Source organism: Macrotis lagotis, chromosome 1 (genome assembly GCF_037893015.1).
Source record: "Macrotis lagotis isolate mMagLag1 chromosome 1, bilby.v1.9.chrom.fasta, whole genome shotgun sequence".
In the NCBI taxonomy this organism is placed as follows: domain Eukaryota; kingdom Metazoa; phylum Chordata; class Mammalia; order Peramelemorphia; family Peramelidae; genus Macrotis; species Macrotis lagotis.
The window spans coordinates 274670801-274693983 of NC_133658.1; the positions used below are offsets into that span (position 1 = coordinate 274670801).

General features: G+C 33.5%; 1 protein-coding gene across 6 annotated transcripts in view; it reads right to left on the reverse strand.

The window, feature by feature from the left end:
* The window catches only part of ZBTB46 (zinc finger and BTB domain containing 46), a 159011-nt gene that overhangs the window by 28305 nt on the left and 107523 nt on the right, over nucleotides 1-23183 (reverse strand). For 4 of the 6 annotated variants that reach the window (XM_074210510.1, XM_074210506.1, XM_074210507.1 and 1 more), the window contains 4 exons: nucleotides 21489-21773; nucleotides 11351-11523; nucleotides 10398-10446; nucleotides 1979-10306 (listed from right to left, as the gene is read on the reverse strand). In XM_074210510.1, coding sequence (XP_074066611.1) covers nucleotides 9750-10306; nucleotides 10398-10446; nucleotides 11351-11523; nucleotides 21489-21773 — 1064 coding nt within the window. In that variant the 3' untranslated portion in view covers nucleotides 1979-9749. Of the gene's footprint in view, nucleotides 1-1978; nucleotides 10307-10397; nucleotides 10447-11350; nucleotides 11524-21488; nucleotides 21774-23183 lie in introns of those variants that run through there. The other 2 variants (XM_074210508.1, XM_074210509.1) reach the window with 2 other exon arrangements.

Here is a 23183-nt window from a genome sequence, read left to right on the forward strand (position 1 = left end):
TAAAGCCTCCTGTTTTTGTGTCAAACAGTCACAAATTTTTAAGTAGTCTCTTTTTCCCAGAACCAACTTCTATTGTTCAACTTCTTTCAAGCATCTTAAGAAGAAAGAAAGGAAAATGGTTGTGTTCAAAATAAACTACTAAGAAATAGCCGACCTCAATTCAGAAGCTTGAAATCTTAGTCCAGATCTAGTCTTTCAATACATGTCCTGATATGGAGAAAGTGAAGCTTGGCCCTGCACATAGAAAGGCCTGAAGCTTCAGAGCTCTGCTCACTCTTTGGTGAGACTACTATAAAATAAGCCCCAGTCTTTGTGCCACAAGCTCTACACAGAGTTTGTTATCATTGCTTACCAACTTATGAGCTCCTTGAGGTCTTTTGATACATTTCTGAACAAGAGTTTATAGTCATTTGGACTAGGAAAAAACAGATACAAAGGACCAAACAGTATCTCTATCCAAGCCTCTGGTTGTTCAAGTTTCTCATACTTTGTTAATTAGCAACTGAATGTGTCTACAACTCGAAAGATAATTTTAAAATTTATCTACTGAATGTTCTGAAATTTGAGTGGTCCTCTCAGTTAAAATAGTCTGGATATACATTTAAATAGCTCCAGGATCAGAGCCATAGTTCAAGTGCTATTTACCTTCTCTCCCTTTTTAAAAAAACTGTATTTTTGTTGTAGTTCTTTGCTAAGTATATAAAAATGAATGAATATGCTACACATGGGGCTCAGCATGATTTTTCTCCCCATTTATCACCAGTTACACTGCTTTTAGACTTCTTTGGGCATCTTCATCATGTCTTCTGTCCCCAAGAAGAAAATTTCTTTATGCTACAAAATTGAGTTTGCCTGGTACTCATATCTCAGCAGTACTCTCCAACACTCCAATGGAACCTTTTGACTGAAAGACAGATAATGGGCTCCAGGGTCTTTGTTTAAAGAGGGGGCTCAGCACAGTTTCTTGCCCCCTTTTCCCTTCTTTAGCTGTGTGACTTTAGACAAATCACAATGTTTGACTCAATTTCCTCATTAATAACATGAGCTAGAGAAGGAAATGGAACATTAGACTTTTGGACTTTTTTGGAACTATCCATCAGGAGCCCACACTAGATATCCTTTCCACCTCACCCTTTTGTCAGCTTCCATTTGAGTTATCTCTCCCCACTAAGCTCCTTGAGGATTAGAATGTTCTTTATTTGTATTTATATTCCCAGCACTTAGGGAAATGTCTAGCACATGGTAAGTGCTTAACATGTTTATTGAATAAGCAAAAAAGATTTTTAAATTATAAATATAAAAGGAAGATAAAATAAGTTATTATCTGTTGTCACTATGTTCACCAGTATAAAAATACATATTTAGAAATACTGGTTTCACATCTTATTCATCCTAATACTTTTCCCTCTTTAAAAGTATAATGCTAAAGGAAAATATAATCCAAAGAAACTCTAAATGTCTCCCTTATCTGAAGTCCTGTGAGGCCCCCTGACTCACAGTTTAAATCAGCATTTGGCAAGGGCAACATGTACTTCCTGACTTCTCTCAGTTTGACAGGCATAAAGGAATGTGTATCCACTATGAGCTGAATACTGCCTTCATAGAAAAGCTGCAAATTGGGTTTTGCACAGTGTTACATTTCCAATGCTAAAGGAAAAGGGAGAATGCAAGTCTTGTTTGGGCAGAGCACCTAGTAATAGTATGAACTACTAACTCAATAAATGTAAACATTTGAGCACAAGCAGTTTGACTTTTCTTAGCACAATGACCTTAAAAGATTGATTATTAGGTTATGCTATAAATAACTCATTCGTTATTCCCTAACATAGCAAGTTATTTCTACAAAATAACATGGCTTCTTATGGGAGTGAATGTAGATTTTTATTATTTTTGGAGAGGTCAAGAGACTGGTTGAGGTAGGGCTAATTTTTGGCTACTGGTTATTTTCAGACATAAGGAGCTACTACTAGGAGGTGAATCACAGTGTATACTCACATCCGGGCCTGATGGTTGTGGGTTCAAATTCCGCTCCAGGACTAAGGCCCATAGTCAGTGCTGACAAGGCTGTGTAGGATTAGAACATGCAGTACTGTTAGAGACATCATCCTCCAATGTCTCCTTAAAAAGTCTTTTTTTTTTTTTGCTTCCTTGGATGACTATCTCAGGGTATTTTACAAAAATTCATAAGCAACAATGCTGACATAATTTTAGCAGGTCATTGGTGGCAGTGGGGAAGAAGCGAATACAGGTTAAAGAAAACCAGAAGAAATCCAAAAGCATAGTCTTAGTCAATTATCTTATCCTCTGAAAACTTATCAAAAATATTACCAAGCTGTTAAATAGAAGCAGAATTGATTAGGTTGGGTTTCATCTTCCATTTTCATCCCTTTTTCCAGTTTAGGAGTTCAGAAATTATAACAGAGTAGTCCAAAGGCAGGTATCATGAGGGGAGAAGGAAATAAAGGACAGTGATAATTCATAAGTTGTAAAACAGTCCCTGTGTGGTCATGAGTTTCACTATATACCCTAGTACAGATATGGTAAGATATCTCTGCTGCAAAGAGGTATGTTATAATCAAGATCCCAAGACATTAACTTGCTTCTTATTGAAAATTGGCTCACTGGGCCAAATGCTAGGGAAAAAATGTAGAATGCACAAATGAGACTCTGCTCACCCTGAATCCTTTGCTCTCCTAATAGATCCTCAATTGCAGCCTATACTCTTTGAAAGCCCTCTTCAGCCCAGAAATGGTCGTGTTTCCTCACAGGCAAAACAAATTCTAAAGCACTTAATAGTCTACATTTATAGCTCTAGTACTTTTAACCTTAGAGACCTCACCACCAGTCATTATCAGTAAAAGGAGATTTTAGAATCTAAAGATGTTTGCTGCACTATTGTTTAGTACACAAAAGCTACTAAGTTTTTCTTAGGCAGTTGATTGCACTACCACTATGTAACTTCCTTGTCTTTTTGAAGGCTTTTTGATCAAATAAATGTTAAAAACAAAACTATGAATCACGACTTATTTTATGCTACTACTTAAACAAAGCGTGGGGTATTTTGTCTAAAGATCTTGTCTCATACTAAACCTCAACAATCAAATTGTTTTGTTTTCTTTATTTAAAAAGAACACACTTTAAGAAAGCCATCAGCAAGTTTAAATAGCATGAAACTAAAATCTATGATGATGATCATTCACAAACCAGCCAGGGGAGATCTAACAATAGGCTATACAAAAACACTGTATTCTAGCATTTTCCATGGCTCGCCATGAACCAATTACTAGACACTCTAGATAAAGCAGCCAGTTATAAGCATATGAGGTGAAGTGAACACTGGTTAATATAGTTCATGTTAGCATTAGGGATATTTATATCATTATAAGACATTTAAAAGGAAAAGTAAGCACAGCTTAATCAATTTTATGTTTTTATACCCAGTTGTTTGCTTCCTTAGGGATTCTTTAATATAAATTACATTTTTATGGGTCCAAACTTCTTCAAAGTAAGCCCAAGTCCCTCTGGGAGAACTAGTTTGAGTTCATCAATCAAATAAATCAGAGATTAATTTTATGAACAAGTAGTGCCATTCCACACATAGCCCAGTTTGCTTTTGCATACACAACACATAGTAATAAGAATGGAGGTGGGAGAACATATGTCTAGTGTAAAACAGGTGGACAAGTAATCCCAAGTAATAATGAAGAACTTTTCCCTCCATCTTCTAAAGCTTCTTGAGAGAAAGTCCTACATTGTTCAATTTCTATTCAGTACTAAAACATTCTTTGTGCTCCACTACACTGAAGTAGAGCAGAGATGGGACAGCAAGGTAGTTTTAATGTAGTATATCACATCCAGGTATATACCAGTTATAGCCAAATTACTACTAGTAGAAAGGACAACCATTCAAGTCAGAATAAGAGTAATTGTACCACTTTTTCTAGATTTCAGTGATGGAGAACTGTCAGTGCTTTCATCAGTTAGTAGAGAAGGACCACATTGTTTTTCAGCATATGAGAGTAGCGAAGATATAGCTTGCATAACAAAGTGAGCTCCTCCAAGTGGGCATGTATCGCTACTAAGTCGGTATTATTTTACTCATACAGCTCGAAGGATAGAGATGAAACAAAAGGAATCATCCAATGGAGAGATCACAATTTGTAAATAGTCTACTTAATTCAGTTTGTGATGTGCTCATGTTTGCAGGTAGAGAGTATGCAGGAGGAAGAAATGATTTAACTTTATAGCAAACTTTCTGAGATAGCATCATGAACACTAGTTTTATTTGCAAAGTTCTTATGGCTACAAAAGCACATGAAGTTGTGGATTTTCCTTGAATCAGCAATGATAATTTTTTTCTCAGTTATTCAACCAAGAAAGAAAAAGCTCAAATAATCTCTTATACTTTGAACCAAGAATCAATAATTCCACTTTATGCTTCTCTAAAGTTAAAATAAGCAACATAAACGTTCCTTCTTTTCTCTTCCACCTTCTAATCTTTTGTTGGACTTAATTTGATGACCAAATACACAATATCATAAAACTATCTAAAGATAATATTTAATTTGACAAATTCTAAAATTTTCCATTTTTAGATGGAAAAAGCAAAACAAAGAAATGAGTTTTAGTTACTTTATTAAAATTGACTTGCAGAGTTGTAAAGGAGGAACATTCATGTTTTCTAATTTTCCTTTTATAAATACTCAAAAATACAAAAATATTTAAAAATTACTGCATGTTTTAGGTTTCTGAAATTCATAAAATTGGACTATATTAAACAAAAGTGATATAAATCTGATACAAATACATAACTTAGTGTTTTTTCGACAAAGTTAAGATTATAAATATCATTCCTTAAAGTAGCTGCATCAGAATCCTAAAAAGTGATCACTGATCATAATCTCTGAGGTAAACAAATATTTGTTGATTAACTGATTGATCTGGCATAAAGTTCAGCATGAGGTAATTTAGTATTTCATCCCTAAAAATTCTACATTGAAAAAAATACTTCATTCAAAACATGCATTTTACAAATGTATCCAAAAATAAGACATTTTTGTAATTTTTTCAACTAATGTTACCAAAATCACAGAGGTAATTTAAAAGTGATTATGCATTTTTAAAATAATTTAGCACCACTTTTAGAAAGGTTATTTTACAGTCAATATATTTTAGAAAGAGCTGTGCATCATATATTTTATTTTCATAGACAAAATGAATAAACGATTAAATACTAAACAGTGCAAGACCATTATTAAGGTATACAAAAAAGATGAATGTCACCAAATTTTTTTAAAAAAGTCTTTAAATTACTAGTTCTAATACCCTCAGATCTAATGCACTAAGTTCAAATATGTGGCCATATTAGAAAACTTTTTAAAAAGCCTTTGTCTAGGGAAAGAATTCCCAGTCTCATTCAGCATAAGTTTTTCAAATCAATTAAAAAAACCATCACATTTTGCTTGGCATCAGTTTATCTAATGAAGAAAACTTGATCATAACATTTGTCTATAATTAGAAATGGTTCTAAGAAATAGTGCTTTAGAAATCAATGCCAAATTCAACACACATTTCAACCCTTATCAAAAACCACACATTTAGTTCCCTCTTTCCCAAAAATGATCACAGGTCCTGGGATATTTGTGCAAAACATTCTCAAATTTGGCAGCAAGATTTCTATATCATGCAGACTTATGGTTCCCCCTCTTGTTCTCTCTATTTTTGCTCATTTCTACATAATACTTGACAGCTGGAGATGCCACACTATCACTCACTCTTAAGAGTGAAATTGTCAACCTGGCATCTTTACTTAAGGCACTATTAGAAGTTAAAGACCCTAAGGAATTTCCATTAAAGGGCAATGAATAACTATATTTTGCCAAACAATCCCTCCAAACTAAGTGCTTCTATTTAACACTATGTTTTAAATTCTTGTTAAAGAAAACATTTATCTGCTAAGCACGCATCAAGGCATCACTGAATTATGTCTACAATTTTTCCTTCTTAAGTAAACATTTTACAACTAGAAGATCTTAATCTTACTAAATTGGCTACAATTATCAGAAAATTGCACCTTCAAGACTTCTCAACAAAGTATTACAAAATATCAATGGGAAATTTTTCTCTTGGTTATTTGACTTTCACAAATACCTTTGGATTTCAATTCTTAAACTGTTATACATTCAAACTATATCTTGTTAGACTTTGTTGCTATTACACAAATAACTCAATTCTATCTCCCACTAAATCATTTGGCATCAAACCAATTCAGGACAACTAGTCATTAAAATCCAAAGGAAATAAAATTTTAGGGATTCTGGAGATCATGAAGTTCAGTTTCTACTTTGCAATAAAGGTCCAGAAAAACTAAGTGATGGCAACATAGTGAACCCAAGTTTCCAAACTCCCAGTAGAGTCTAATACTTTTGCTATTGAACAATAAAAGCTGCATTAGAGAAGCAGTATTTCAAAGTAGAAAGATCATATTTTAAGAGTCTGAGGTTTTGAATTTAAGTGCTGCCTCTGATCCTCATTATGTATGTAACATCAAAAAGTTATTTAACAAGTAAGTTAACTGTGATTCAGTTTTCTCATCTATAAATGGAATATTTAGCCTCTGATATTTATTTTTTTATTTATTTATTTTAGATTTTTTCAGGCACTGGGGTTAAGTGACTGGCCCAAGGGTCACACAGTAAGGTAATTATCTGAGACTGGATTTGAACTCAGGTCCTCCTGACTCACTGTGCCAACTAGCTGCCCTTGATCTTCATTATACATGTAACATTAGACAAATTACTTAACTTCTCTGTGAGTCAGCTTCTTTATCTATAAAATGGGGATGATATTTTACATTTTACCTTACTCTCAGTGACATCATGAAGAAAGTGCATAGTAAACTTTAAGGTGCTATTGTATTATTATTATTATTATTATTATTATTAGTGCTATTTTAAAATCTAATATATAAAAACTCTTTCAGTTGCTATTAATTTATGCCAGAAAATGATTTGAAGACTTTAAAAAAAATTAAGCATGAAAACCTTGGTAAGAACTATCATCCCATCAGATTCAAGGAAGAATAGGCATCCAAATTAAAGTTTGACAAAAGTAGTGGATTATTAAAAGGAAATGCCATTACTATTCCAGTTTTGAAACTAGCTGTATTATCATTGACAAATTATTTAAATTTTCTGAGTTTCATTTATACAATCATAAGACCCTACCCACGTTAAAGAGATTTGTAAACTTTAACATCATAGATGTAAAATTGGTTAGAGAGAATCTAGTCCAACCTCCTTATTTTACAGATAGGGAACCTGAGATCTAGAAAGATTCAGTGATATGCCCAGGGTTAGAGAGGTACTAAGTCGTAGAACTGGGATTTAAACTTAGTTCTCTACTTCTAAACACAACACTCCTTCCACTGTTATTATGCTACTTCTAAATACTGTATAAATGTGATCATTATCAATATAGGATGAAGCAAATTTTGTGCAGTAAATAGATTTAAATTATGTTATCCTTCTTACTCTATCACTGAGAAAAAAGTCCCTTTCCTATATTCCAAGTCAGGTAGCATATTGAAAAATGAATTCTCTTTGAATCAAACTCCAAAACTTAATACCAGAGTAAGTTATTCAGCAGAATTATAATGCAGAAGACAAATAACTAATGAGATGTATCTTAATTCCTTTGAAATGGGTAATTCTAATGTTCTGGCAGAATAACAGATCCACTTTGCAGAATCTGTGCCTTAAATCTTTGCCACCTTTTCTCCTAACATCACAAATTTATTCCTTTATCTTTTAGAGTGCAATTAGCCTACAAAATTTTAAAGTATTTTAGAAAATCAATACATCTATTACTGAGAATATGGAGATCGCCCTACGTGGTAATGAAAAGCTTCACCTGGGAAGATGGGAAAGCTGTTTGGGGCTGATCTAAGGACTACTCGTAATGCCTTCACCTCATTCCCATTACAACTATATTTTCTGGTTTAAATCTTGAATGTGAGTAAAAAAAGAGGAAAAATTTTCACCTCTAATGTTACTTTTCCTTCAGAAAACTTATTTGGAATATAGTTTGTTTTTCCTACCTAAGATGCTCAAATTTACGCTTCAGAACAGGTTTGTGTGATTAATATAGAACAGGATTATAACAAATGCTGTCAGTAACATCTGAGAGTCAGTGGGATAAAATGACTCTACAGGAAAAAAATTAAAGCTCTTCCCTATTATAAGTGACTTCAGTCTTCTGAAGCAATTTGAAAAGCAACTAAAAACTTTCAGTCCACAAAAAAGATTATCAATAGCTGGTCATTTCAGCCTATACCCACTACCCAATGGTCATTTTTGGTCAAATATTACAATAAAGTGAAACTGCTACAAAGGAAAGCTCCTACTTTAAAAAAAAGTTAATCCTTTCCCTCCTCCCATTCAGGCAGTCTCTCTATGTCATTAATTACCAGAAAGACACAAGCTCAGAAATCAGATATTCCAAAGATAGGATGAGTCAGACAGCTCAGGAATCATGGCATATAACTGAATCCAAAGATCAGGTTTTGGAAAGAGCTCTCCATGTAAACAATGAGGTGATACAGTGGATAAGAGTGTTGGGACTTAGAGTCAGGAAGATCTAAATTCAGTTCTTAGTACAGACACTACAAATTGGGCAGCCCTGGGTAAATCATTTCTCTTTTCTCAGCCTCAGTTTCCCCATTCTGTAAAATGGGTGTGATAAAAGCAGTTACCTTCCAGGGGGATTTTAAGGATTAAATAAGAGAAAATGTACTATGCTTTACAAACCTTAAAGTATTATATAAATGCTACTTATCCATATCATCATCATCATCATCATCATTATTGTTGATCTGGCCAGGGTGACTGAAGAAAGAGGGAAGAAAGGAAAGCTAAAAAGAGAGTTTGATTATTTGAGTGGGAAAGGGAAATTGAGGGAAGGAGAGAAAGAAGTATATATATATATATATATTGGAAGTGATAGGGAAAGAGAACCAAGTCTAATGGTATCTTAACCCCCTTGAAACACACCAACTTATCCTGGCTTTAACCTTCTTTTGTCTCCCTACACTGTAAAGGCTTTTTAAGCAAAAATGTAAGACTAGATTCCTTCCTAGTCTCTAAGAATATGTAATTACTGTTTTAAATGATTTATTAAAACCATAGCTAACAAAAAACAGAACCCAAAGAACACAGGGCATTCAAATACATTATCAGAAATATTCTGATATGAGTAGTTTAGAAAGGACTTTAGATTCTTAACTAGTCTTCTCAGTCATAACAAATCAGACATCAATGCCAATAATATCTTCAGATACAAGGCATGTCATGTATAAATACATTCACAAAATTCATACACTTTGGTTATATTCCACTTTCCTGGTTTTCCAGAATATGATGGGATTTTAATTACAAAGATCAAAGGGACTGGGATCCACCCCACCCCTACTGCTGTCACATTCTCAGTTCCTTCTAGATGTGTCCAGCCTTAACAAAGTAGCTTGGCTGGAGATCCCAGCTGATTGTTATTCAATTTAAACTTGGGCATCTGGAGCCAAAGGAGCTCCTGATCCACCAAGTGGGCATTGATTGTCTTCCCTTAAACCTGGTTCAGCGGAATATAAGGTTACAAAATGGAAGGCTAATCATTTAAAAGTAATAAGTCCAACATCAGGTCCATCTCCCACCAATCTTGCTATTTTCTGACTTCCCCTCTCCTCATTTTGTTAGTCAACTATTTTTCTCATCTGCTTCTATGATATCCGAAAGTTCTTCTGTCACTGCCTGGGAAGGGCCCACGTAGCACACTTTGACATGGGTGGTAAGATTTTTCTGGGTACCAAAACCCTTGCCACAGAAGAGACACATAAAAGAACGTTCTCTTGAGTGCACTGATAAAAGGTGTCGGTTCAGATCTGTCTTGTCCCGAAATAACTTTAAGCAGCAAGAGCACTGCATCTTCTTGTGGTTGCAGTGAATTGTTTTTTCATGTCTATCCATATTGGACTTCAAGGTGAAGCTGGCTGGGCACCTGGAGCACTGGAAACGGTCAAGCTGACCTGGCTGTACATTATCAGCCAAACTAGTGATGAGAGGTCGAGAATAATCAGTCAAGTCAATTGGGAGAAACATAGAAAGGGCATGTTTCTGGATGTGCTCCCTTAGCTTTTCTGGACTGGCCAGAACCCTCCCACAGAAGCCACACAGTGTTCTCTGATTCAGGCCAGGATCAAGAAAGAGGGTTTTGCTGTTTAAACAGACATCTTCGGATCTTGATGTACTTAGATCTAAAACCAGAAATACATAAGTTAGAAACTCCCAAGGTACAATAAAATGGAACAGTATAAATAAATGATTTTATCCTGACCTCCCATTTACCTGTATCAGTGTCCAGTTGCCACGTAGTGAAAAGTCCATTACAAGGAGCCTAAGAATAAAGAGTACAATTAATTTTGGTTGAATTCATACAAGAACCAAACACCAAGAGTTAATAGTAGGCAAAAAATCTCCTACCAAAACTATGGTTTGCTTTGAAAAGGAACATTTAAGAGGATGTCTAGTTCATGCCTACCAGTTTTTTTAAGATCATAATTATGCCATTAACCTTTTTTTTTTTGAAAAAAGGTATTTTTTTCTGGGGTATACCATCTAATAAGAACTCCCACTTTGTGAGTTCCTTTACTTAAAGTATCTGCTTAACATTTATCTTATAAATGAAAGCTGTCTTTGTAAACTGTGTTGTGCCATGGTCTGGCAGATGGTAACCCCTCCATGGGGTACAGCAGATCACAAATAAAGGCTGATTTGTTAGAAACATAAAACTATCCTGTCTCTGTAAAAATGCCTTAAAATATCCAATTATAATTTATTTTAAAGAGGTGAGATTTTAATTTATTATGTAATAATTTCATCCATTGCTCCACACATATTTTACATTGGTGAAAGAATCTTTCTTCTCAGTTTAAGTTCAAGGCAAATTTTAAAAATTACACAAATATTAAGGATCAATTCAATTTCAAATCACATACTAGTATAATTAACCATTCAAAATACAGAACCATGGCTATGATTTCTACTAGAACCTGATTTAAGATGTAGAAAAGAGAGGTGAAGAGGGGTTAGATGTGTAATAAGATAATATAATTTAAAACATTACTTTAAAATTCAAAGAACATATATTCAAGTAATGGTTTTAATATGTTTAATCTGATGCTATACAGTTAAAATTTGCTAGTCAAATAAATACCAAACTATATAGCCATAGATAAGTCTGTACTCAACCTGTAAAAGAAACCCAGTACTTAAAACCATGGCTATCTTTTTACTCTTACCTGAGCTGAAGGAGGCATTTCTCCCTTGATCATAGTTTCTGGTGACATTTCACCAGAATGGTAGATCCCAGGGGGGCTCTGATTGGAAAGGTGTGATGAAGGCAGCTGGGGAGACGATGCTTCCATTTTGCTATCAAATTCGCCCCATGAACGATTCAAGTTGGTGCCAGGCCCTGGGGAACACAGGAAACGAGTCTCACCCACGTGAACTAGCACCAGCTGGTGGTTTTTTTTTTTAAAGGCCCTGAAAGGCACTGAATGAGCACTTGTAGTTTTATCTTCTTTCAGTGGGAGGGAGCACAGCAGTGCACTGATGCCAGGGTTTTTGTTGGAGGTGGGGTTTTGGATTACTTTAATCAGCTTGCCCACCCAAAATGTCAGTTGTCTCTGCATAGGTTGTCTGGATTGGGGGTTTCTCTCTCACAGCAGCAAAATGGTCACTAAAGAGAGTTATAGCACAGAAAGTTGCACAGCATTGGAAAACATGAGTACAATTATTTTTCTTGATTTTAGGAAAATCACCTTTTACAGTATTTCAAATATGTTCACCTGAAATTCAGCTGTAAATACCCTGAAATATCTATTAAATTATGTTGTACAGAAAATTGCTTTATAATGCTAGTATAAAAGCTATTATTTCTAGATTTATTTTTAAAATGGTAACAGACAAAATTTTCCCAACTCTAAACAAACAAAAACACATCTGCTGCTCACACATCCAAAAGGATTTTATCCAGAAATCATTTCTAAATACTCATGTTGTTTTTTTGATGTCTTGAAGAAGAAAAGAGGATTGAGAGAAGGGAGCTCCCACACACAAATGGTGTAACTGCTTTGCTGGTTTTCTTAACCAACTATATCTAGAATTATACTACTGATATGAAAAATCCTTGATAAAGCCTTTAGAAATTTTTCCCTCTACAGGACAAAAGTGAATTTAGTATATTTTCATATCCAATTAAGACAGGAAAATCAGATACATTTTCCAACTCACTCTCTCTCTCTCTCTCTCTCTCTCTCTCTCTCTCTCTCTCTCTCTCTTCTTCCTATAAATGTTTTGAGAAATGCTTACATTTTTAGAAAAACAATTAAAAAAAAATGAATCCATGAACCAATCACTATCTAAACTGTCAAATTTTTTTTCCAACCAATTATTAACTTCTCAGAGGGCTTTGTATAGCTAGGGTTTTGCCCTGATATCCTACTATTTTATATCAATACCAGTTATACATTATCTGTGATTTTATTAATATGGTTGATTTTTCCCCAACATGCTTCCTCAACCTGTGTGATTCTTATTCATGTTATCCTAGAAATATTCTGCCCACCATAAAAGTACCTAAGGATCTCCAATGTCTGAATTCATTTTCTTATAACATACCTTTTTAGTTTGTTACATAAAACCAAACTATTGCTTGGTCTCAGAAACTTCTTGATTTTACTATAATTTAACTCATGACAAGATTCCCCAAATGACCATTACACATACATACATACATAGAATTCATTTTTAAACATATTTTTAAGAAGAAAGGTAGTATTTTGTAGTGTTTCTACTATGTTGTCCAGTTATTTCAGTTGTGTTCAAATCTTCATGACCTCATTTTGGATTTTCTTGGCAAAGATACTGACATGATTTGCCATCTTACAGATGAGGAAACTGAGGCAAATAGGGTTAAATGGCTTGTCCTGGGTTACACAGCTAGTAAGTATCCAAGGCTGGATTTGAACTCAAGTCTTACAGACTCTAGGCCTGGAGCTTTATTCCTTGCCTGAATGTTTCCACTAAAAGTATGTTTTTAATATTGACTTCTGAAGGTTAGGATGTCAGCTGATGGAAATCAACATAATCAAATTAAAGGATAAATTATAAGATCTTCTTATAGTAGGTTTAGTAACTGATGATCTGTTGCTGTTTTCAGTTATTAAGTAAACCACTGACCTTTGACTACAACAACCAAGTCATTGTGCTTACCCATAAAACAACCTCACTACAGCAGTTCCTAAAAATTCTCTGAATGATTCTGAGTTGAATTCTAAATATGCAGTTGCTCTGTACTATTAATGCCATTTGTCATATACTTTACTGTTATCTAAATTAAACTATTTAAATCCTCATCTTATAAAGTTGGTATAGACAGACAGTTTATGTTACAATAATGCAATCCATCTTTTCCTCCTTACCCTTAGTGTTTTTCTGACTGTCTGTTTATAAACTCATTAGGGCTAGAGTATTCTGACAGGAAGAGCAAGATTATATGTGCCTTGATTTTATTAACCTGATACCATACAACATTATTTTAAGGATTAACATATTTTAAGGAATACCAAATTCATTATTGAAAACACTTAAATTTTGAGATGCAAGATAATGGTATTCAACAGGACTGAAACAATTTTTTGCTATATTATAGGGTTGGCATTGTCCTAATATACAATTCTTTAGGAAGTTTCCATTAAAATGCAATGTAATAATGAAACTCTTTAAAGGATACAACCCTCCTTTTACCCTCAGTGATGTGAGAATTGTTTTCCCTCTAACTGGAACTGTGATTTTAGGGTAGGGAATTCTTGGTGAAAAAATCCCTGTCATCAGTGCAAATCAACAGCTGTTTTTAAACCTAAAGTCTTAAAGAGTTGCATGGGATCACTGAGAAGTGAAGAACTATTCCCCCAAGATTAAACAGTCTGTGTCAGACTTAGAGGTCCTTCTTTACTCCAACCTTCTATCTATAATTCCATATTGATATTATATATGAATATATAAATACAATAAAACTGAATAACCCAAGGAAGGTAGGTTTACCTAAAACAATGCTATCCATAGCAAATTCTTTAGAAACAAAATATTTACTGTTAAGCCTGAATGAGAAAAATTCTCATGATGTTTTTTCATGTAATACTTCAACAAAACTATTAACATATAAATTGCATTAATAGCTAAGATTACACAACTCAAAAACACCAAACACCAAACTCAGATTCACTGAGACTCAATGAACTCACCAAATCTTAAGAATCAGATCTTTACACATGAAAGTAAAGTCTTCTTTCAGTTCAACCATACTATCAACTATAAAAACTAGAACTCTGCTTGACTTTGGAAAATGTGATAAAACCCCCAAACTAATTTCATTGTCAATTTCTAAAACTCTTCTCTTACAGTTACACACACACACACACACACACACAGACACACAAATATATATATATATATATGTCCATATACACATGAGACAAAGAAAACTGACATTATGCAAACTAACTGAAGTGTTTAGACTACTTTGAAATTAAATTTTACTGCTCATAGGTTAGCTTGCAAAACAGACTGCCAACTATTAAAACTCATTTATTGAAAATAATAGGACAACTCCTTTTCAGAAATAGAGAACTCAAATTATAAAAATAGGAGGACTAAGACATGTCTATAAGTCAAATAAATAAAAATGAATCAAGGAATTTTATCAGAATCAGAATTCCAGCAATTTGGAACTAGGTCCAGAGAGTTACCAAACTTGCACAAACTATGATATCAAAGAGAGGAGAGAAATCTATGGGCCAAAATATTTACAGCAGCTCTTTTCATGGTAGCCAAAAATTGGAGATTTAGGGAATAGCTTACTATTGGGAAATGGGTAATGAATGCACTGATAAAATGAGTCCACAAGAATGAAGATAAAATGTATCACTCAACTTAAATTGCTTTCTGACATGGCTAATGAAATTTGTTTTGCCAGACTATGTTGATATCTACTGATGAATTTGTTTTCTACTAAAGAATTTGTTTTTCAAGTTGAAAAAAAATTGTTCCACTGGAAGAAGGGAATTAGTCAAAAGATCCAATAAATTTTTTTTTAAAGAATCACAACTGTAAAACTTGGTGATACAAGGGACTCAGAAACTAACTATCCTAAACTATAATTTTTTTTTAGATGAGGAAATTGAAATGTAGAAGTTGAATCGACTTGCCTGAGGAACTAGTGAGTGAATAGCAGAACTGGGACTAAAGTAAATATCTCCTGATCAATAAATAGTTCAGTATTATTTCTACCACACCATCTAAGACCCAGTTTATATTATACTTATTCTAAATCTAATTATCTTGTGTTATTTTGTTGTTTGCTTTTTCCCTAAACATAGAGTTTGAATGAAAATAGAATGGATAATCAATAACTACACACACACAGAAATTTGGGGTGTATAGGTGTTCAGGGAGTACTTCTATGTGAAGGTTTGCTAAAGCCCTTTTCAGGACTACTTGTCCACTTTTGGTTCCACCTGCATATAATGCTCACCTGTGGCTCCAACACAACATCACCTTAAAAAACTATTTATCTATTTATCTATCTATCTATTTATTTATTTGTTTATTTATGGCAATGGGGTTAAGTGACTTGCCCAAGGTCACACAGCTAGGCACTTATTAAATGTCTGAGACTGGATCTGAACTCAGGTACTCCTGACTCCAGGGCTGGTGCTCTATCCACTATGCCACCTATCTGCCCCCAATATCATTTTAATTGACAATAATAATTGATAATTTTATAATGATAATTGATAAAAATGTCCTAATAACTAGGGTTATCCCAAAATAGAATGAGTTGCCTAGGGAGAGAATTACCTCCTCCTTTAGAGTCATCAATCAAAGTCTGGATAACAACTTGTTATGGATACAGAAGGAACGCTTTACTGTTCAGATATGGATTCAGCTCCATGACCTCTCTTAAGTCTCTTTTAATGCTGAAATTCTAAGAATCAATAAAGAAATGAAGAAAAAAATGACAAGCTAAGGGCTATTTAAATGAAAGCTGAAAGATGTATAAAAACTCTAATAGTCTATGACACTTTTCAATACAGAAAACTACATACAACTTACCCAAACTATTTCTATACTTTCTGAAAGATGATTGATTCTTCTGTTCTTTAATACCTTCTTAATGCAGGATGATTTAAGGAAGTATATTTTCAAAGGACAATAAGTTTAATAAGAATGTCTTCCCCCCAAATCTTGTAAATCAATATAGGCAATGGTTCTTGTTTTACAAATTAACCATATATAACAAATAAATAGCTGCCTTTGTTCTCTCTCTCTCTCTCTCTCTCTCTCTCTCTCTCTCTCTCTCTCTCTCTCTCTCTCTCTCTCACACACACACACACACACAAACACACACACAAACACACTTCTGAGAACTGTCATGAAGAAAAAAATCAGAATTTTTGGAGAACTTATAGGCACAGAAACAGAGAATGAGAAGAAATTATAAAAAAGAACTTAAAGGAACTAATAAAGGCAAATTTAGGGAGAACTGTACCTTCAACTATTTCACTCATTATATTCCCTGAATTTTTTCTAGTTTATTTTTGTTAGACTTCCTGAAAGTCTATTAAGTATTCTTTCAGTTAATAATCATTTTCTTAGAAAATGCAAATAATTCTAGAAAGTTATAGGGCTATTAGTCATTTATACATGTAAAATAATTTTATCAAACTTCTTTCTTCAAGATACTTCTGTGAAATTAGTTTTTAAAGAGATTGCAAAATTTGGGGGAGAAGAAAACTAATAATTTTGGAGGACACATTTTTTGAGGATAAAATAAGTATTAGCAGGTACTGCTTTGAGCAACATGAAAGCAATGATATCAAGGGAAGAGGTTCCCAGTGAAAGAAGTGGAGCATAAAAAGTTTGATGAGCTGAAGTGAAAGATAAATTTTACCTAGAGCCTTTCCCAAACAAAAAGAGATAAAGAAAATATCTTTTTCAGATATCAGGGAAACTATATTTTACTAAAAAGTACCAAAGACATTAAAATAATATAAAATTTTTACAGCAAAGTTCTCTGCCTCATTTCTCAAATACAAAGCAAAATGAATCAAATTATAAAAATAGTAACCATTCTCTACTAGTGATAAATGGTCAAAGGATATGAAGAAGAAATCAGATATTTATAGTCATATTAAAAATACTCTAAAATACTAGTGATTACAGAAATGTAAACATTTTTAAAATAACTCTGAGGCAGTAGCCTCACATCCAACAGAAAGGACAAATGATGGAGGGAATGACAGGAATGACAGATTCATTAATGGGTACACTAATGAATTTTTGGTGTTGTGAACTGATCTAACCATTCTAGACAACAATTTGGATCCAAAGGACTATAAAACTGTTAATCCCTTCTGACCCAGCAATACGAAGATTAGGTATTTCAGAGAAAATGGAAAAGTTTGTCCATTCATTTATTAATTTTTGTTTGTCTGTTTATAGCAGCTCTTTTTGTGGTGGCAAGGAACTGGAGATTAAAGGGATGCCCAACAATTGAGGAATGTTCAAACAAGTTGCAGCCTATGTGATAGAATATTATTACTATGCTATAAGAAATGGAGAGGGGAACGGTTTCAGAAAAACACAGAAGGACTTATATGAACTGATGCAAAGTGAAATGAGCAAAACCAGGATATCATTGTACACAATAATAGCAAAGTTGTAATGATGAACAAATGCAAAAGACTTATCTATTCTTATCAATACAGTGATCTAATACAATTCTTAAGGATTCATGAACTCTATAAATTTAAGTCTAATTTTCTCACTTTTTATTTTTTATTCTATGACTAATCTAAAAATATGTTTTATGCAATTTCACATAATTTCACATATATAATTAATAAACTGCTTGCTTTCTCAGTGGGTAGGGGAAAATAGGTGTTAAAGAATTTTGAACTCAAAATTTAAAAAAAGGATGTTAAATTTAAATAAATAATTAAATTAAAATTGTTTAAAAAGATAAAATCTTTTCTTTGCTGCTAAAACAGTTCTCTATGGAAGCAAAATTTAGGATAATACTCTAAGTATTAAAGATTATATTATGGGTTAAGTAGATTTTCACAGATTAGCCTGGGAATATAACTGCTAGTTATCAAAACAGTACTATGGCAAGTACAATCTAAATTCTGTACTTTTAGAAAAATGCCTGATCATTAATTTGAGACCCTTATGATTTAATTTAGTTAAATAATATAAATCTATTCATGTACTCCAGCTTTCCAAAGGATGAAGGCAGAGTTGAATGAGATTTTTTTGAATGCACCCTATTTGCAACATCCTGCACTAAGCACAACAGAGGCCCTCTTCTTCTTCTTCTTCTTCTTCTTCCTTCTTTTTCTTCTTCCTTCTTCTTCTTCTTTTTCTTCTTCTTCTTCTTCTTTTTCTTCTTCCTTCTTCTTCTTTTTCTTCTTCCTTCTTCTTTTTCTTCTTCTTCTTTTTCTTCTTCCTTCTTCCTTCTTCTTCTTCTTCTTCTTTTTCTTCTTCTTCTTCTTCCTTCTTCTTCTTCTTCTTCTTTTTCTTCTTCTTCTTCTTCCTTCTTCTTCTTCTTCTTCTTCTTCTTCTTCTTCTTCTTCTTCTTCTTCTTCTTCTTCTTCTTCTTCTTCTTCTTCTTCTTCTTCTTTGGCATGGCAATGGGCTTAAGTGTCTTGCCTAAGGTCACATAGCTAGGTAATTATTAAATGTCTGAGACTGGATTTGAATTCAGTTCCTTCTGTATCTAGGGCCAGGGCTCTATCTACTTCACTATCTAGCTGCTCTTTGGCCCCATGCTTCTTAAAAATCTTAAGATCTATTGAGAAAAATGGTAATCAAATAAGTATTTATATACATATATGCAAGACATAAGACCATTTGTATTAATTTGTTTTAAAACATTTGATTCAAACATACAAATGAGTCTAAAATACCATACTATAACTATGCTCTTAAATCAAACATCATTAAAAATTTGTAGAGATGGGGGCAGCTAGGTGGCGCAGTGGATAGAGCACCAGCCCTGGAGTCAGGAATACCTGAGTTCAAATCTGACCTCAGACACTTAATAATTACCTAGCTATGTGGCCTTGGGCAAGCCACTTAACCCCATTTGCCTTGCAAAAAAAAAAAAAAAAACTAAAAAAAATTTGTAGAGAAATCACTTTGAAGGAAAAATGAATTTCACTAAGTGAAAAGGTGATCTATTTGGTAGAATTAACTAGGGAAATCTCTAGAGATCAAGGCTATCTGATTTAATTTCCTTTAACCTCCCTGTCATTTTACAAAGTGTCTTATCTTTTCTACTAGCCAAAACAAACAAAAAGCCCTAATGCTCTCTCTAATTTATGAGATCTTAGTGTTGAAAGGGATTCGGAATATTATAGAGTCCAAACCGTGCCTGTATAGGGTTCTCCTTTCCAGCCTTTGTTTGCAGGCCTCCAAAGAGAGGGAAGCCACCATTATCTAAAGCAGGTCATTCTTACTTCAGTTAAGTTTCTGCTTATGTAAAGCCTAAAACTGCTCTATTTGTAAGATTTCTTAGTTTCCACCTTTTTTAGATATTCCATATGATTGGAATACTTTCCATCTACCTTCCTGATCACTGCTAATATTCAGGATCCTTTAAAATCCAAACACTGATGACAACAAACATATTGCAAAAACTTTAAGGAAAATATACAAGATGATTTGCCAATTCTTTATTCAAGGGAACTACAATTTTCTTTTATACCCACAAACTAAAAATTCAAAAGAATAACTCTTAGTCTTATTTACAACAAAGTTGGAGAGAGATTTAAAATCCTAAACTATTAGTGAAAATTTTTAAAAGATACATTATTAGAATCTTTACTCAGGGTAAAAATGATGGGTAACCCCCTCATCAACCTTCATTATTCCAGTTGAAAAAAATAAATCTATATGATTCATACATATCAAAAAATTCATTCATAAAATAAAGGTAGAAAGTCACTTTTATTTTGTAAGGTATAGAGAAATGCTTAAGACTTCAGGCATCCCCTGCTTCTTTATATTCTGAGCAGATGCAAGCATATCAGATACACTTAAAATGATCAAAGTGATCTTTACAAATCAAATAGTAACATATTCTGTTCTTTTCCTTTTCTTAGCACTGAGCACATTGATAAATCTGATTCACTCTTATACCCCAACTTGCCACTTAATATCCATCATCCAAATGTGAAAAAACATACAAGGCAGTGATGATTTTTTAAGCCATTTAAAAAAGTTACTTTACACATGATGCCATAAAAACCTTTAGAAAAATCTGACACAGGAGAAAGTACAGAATGAATAAGTTTACCCAAAGGCAGTTGTGTCAGTCTACCATTTTAATGCTTTAAGAACATCACAATAAGGAAGTAATCAATTATACCAAAGTGAATGAAGACTTGAGAAAAATAAGGTTGATGTAATACAATGACCATAAACTAAATAGTCTTGAATCTCTCAACAAATAGAGAGGAGAGTATCTGCTTTAGAATATGCAATCACTAAATGGAAAGAAAACCATACAATGAATTCCCTTATAGCATCATTTTTACTCATATTAATGTTGCCCTTGATTCCCAAAACAGTTTATTAATTCTTCTGTACATCCAGAATTCATCTAACTCATTCAAGTCAACTAAAAAAAATCTCATACATAACACATTTGTAACCAGTATTCTCTCTTGAAATAAAAGTAAATATAAATATATAGCACTTCCACATTGGTTCTATTTAAAAACTGCTTTTCAAACATTCTCTCATATTTCCTTAGAATCTGAACAATTTGGCAGCAACAGAGAACCAGCAGAGGGAGCACAAAACCTTTGAGAATTTATATTCTATTATATCTATATAGTTCTCAACTTCTTAGAATGTTAAAATTTTTCAAGGTAGTTTGTTACATTTTTATATCTAACCACATTTTAAATAAAGTTTGACAGGTGCCTTCAAAAGTATTAAACTTCAAGTTTGAAGATTTTAAATATTACTAATCTTCAAAATAATTAGTCTATGGTAATTAATGTTCTTGGCAATAATCAGAAAATGGAATAGCTAAACTCTTTCCTTCAAAAAAATTAAGTTATAGGTTTTTTTTCCCTAAGTTTTCAACAAATAAGCTTTTTCCTGTGATCTTATTTTTAAAAACCCAACATTTAAACATATGGAACAACTAATTACTTAATCTTGACCTTAGAAGGAACACAAGCGTGTTCACTCTCAACAGCATACTGAATTTAATAAATATCATCTCCTATGAAATTTTCAATATAGCTTTTAAAAACAAAGAAGAATATGGAAATATATATATATATATATTTATAAACTTACGAGATAATGAATGTGTGCCTTTGGGCAAGTACTCAAACAGCAGAGAGCTATCATCTCCTAGCATATCTGCTTTGAGAGACAGCAAGCTGTTCTTACTCATGAGAGCCGCCCGCAAATTAGCAACAGCTGTAGCCTGGTGCAGTGCATCTTCCTTCTCTGGGGTGAGGGGCTGAGCCAGGTAGCTAGCTTCTGCTCCAAGGAGGGCCTCATCAGCATTTGCATAGAGGTCAGTTCTCTCCCCCCGGCTATCAGAGCTGCTGGGTTCTGTCACTGTCAAGTCGGCATCTGTGAGATTAAAAACACTATTAGAAAACAGATTTTTTAAAAAACTATATGGGAAATGAGACAAATTTAAAAAGAACAAAGACAATTTCTCTTTGTTGCCAGAGTAACGATGTCCCACCAAAACTCAATTTAAGCATAACTTAATAGCCAATTTAATTGTATCTTATTGGTATATATGAAATCATTCAAAAAATTCTAATTTCCAATTCTAAATTTGAATTAAAATAAATCAAATCACGCTTTCTGGTTTAATAGTGGAATGTAGGACATAAATAGCATCTTATCCTAGCTTGCTGACTGAAGATCACATCTACTACATACCACTGCAAAAACTAAAATTTGAGGAAGCTACATTTAGAACAATAGAGTAAAGAATGAGGCAGGTGTCCATGAGTGGGCTGGACCTGAATCTGGCTTGAATATTGTCAAACACTTTGCTATGCTTCTGCTTTTCCATCTATAAAAGATGAAGAGGTTGCCAAGACTCATGGATAGAAAATGATATGACTACCAGAAACTAGGAAGATAAATAAGGTTAGGATCAGGGATTCTTCTTCACCTTTTATGTGTCATGGTCCTCTTTACCAGTTTGGTAAAGACAATGGACTCCCTACCCCCTACTTAGAATAAAGTTTTAAAATACATAAAATAAAATACATAAGATTATAAAGGAAACACATTTATTTATTTTCAATTTTCCAATATTTCCCCTAATCTCGATTCCCTCCCCTCTCCCCCCACCTCCCACAGAAGGAAGTCTGTTAATCTTTACATTGTTCCCATGGTATACATTGATCTAAGGTGAATGTGATGAGAGAGAGATCATATCCTTAAAGAAAAAAAATAAAGTCTAAGAGATAGCAAAATTACATGATAATAGTTTTTTTTAATTGAAGCTAATAGTCTTTGCTCTTTGTTCAAACACCACAATTCTTTCTCTGAATACAGATGGTATTCTCCATCACAGATACCCCAAGATTGTGCCTGATTGTTGCACTGATGGAATGAGCAAGTCCATTAAGACTGATCATCACCCCCTTGTTGCTGTCATGGTGTACAATGTTCTTCTGGTTCTACTCATCTCATTCAGCATCAGTTCATGCAAATCCTTCCAGGCTTCCCTGAATTCCTATCCCTCCTGGTTTCTAATAGAACAATAGTGTTCCATAACATACATATAACACAATTTGTTCAGCCATTCCCTAATTGACGGACTCACTCAATTTCCAATTCTTTGCCATCTCAAACAGGGCTGCTATGAATATTTTTGTACAAGTGATGTTTTTACCCTTTTTATGATCTCTTCAGGGTATAGACCCAGTAGGAAATACATTTATTTATATTAAAATAAAGATAATGTAATTTTTCCCTTTGGAGATCACTGACCCCTTAAAATCTATCCACCTTAGG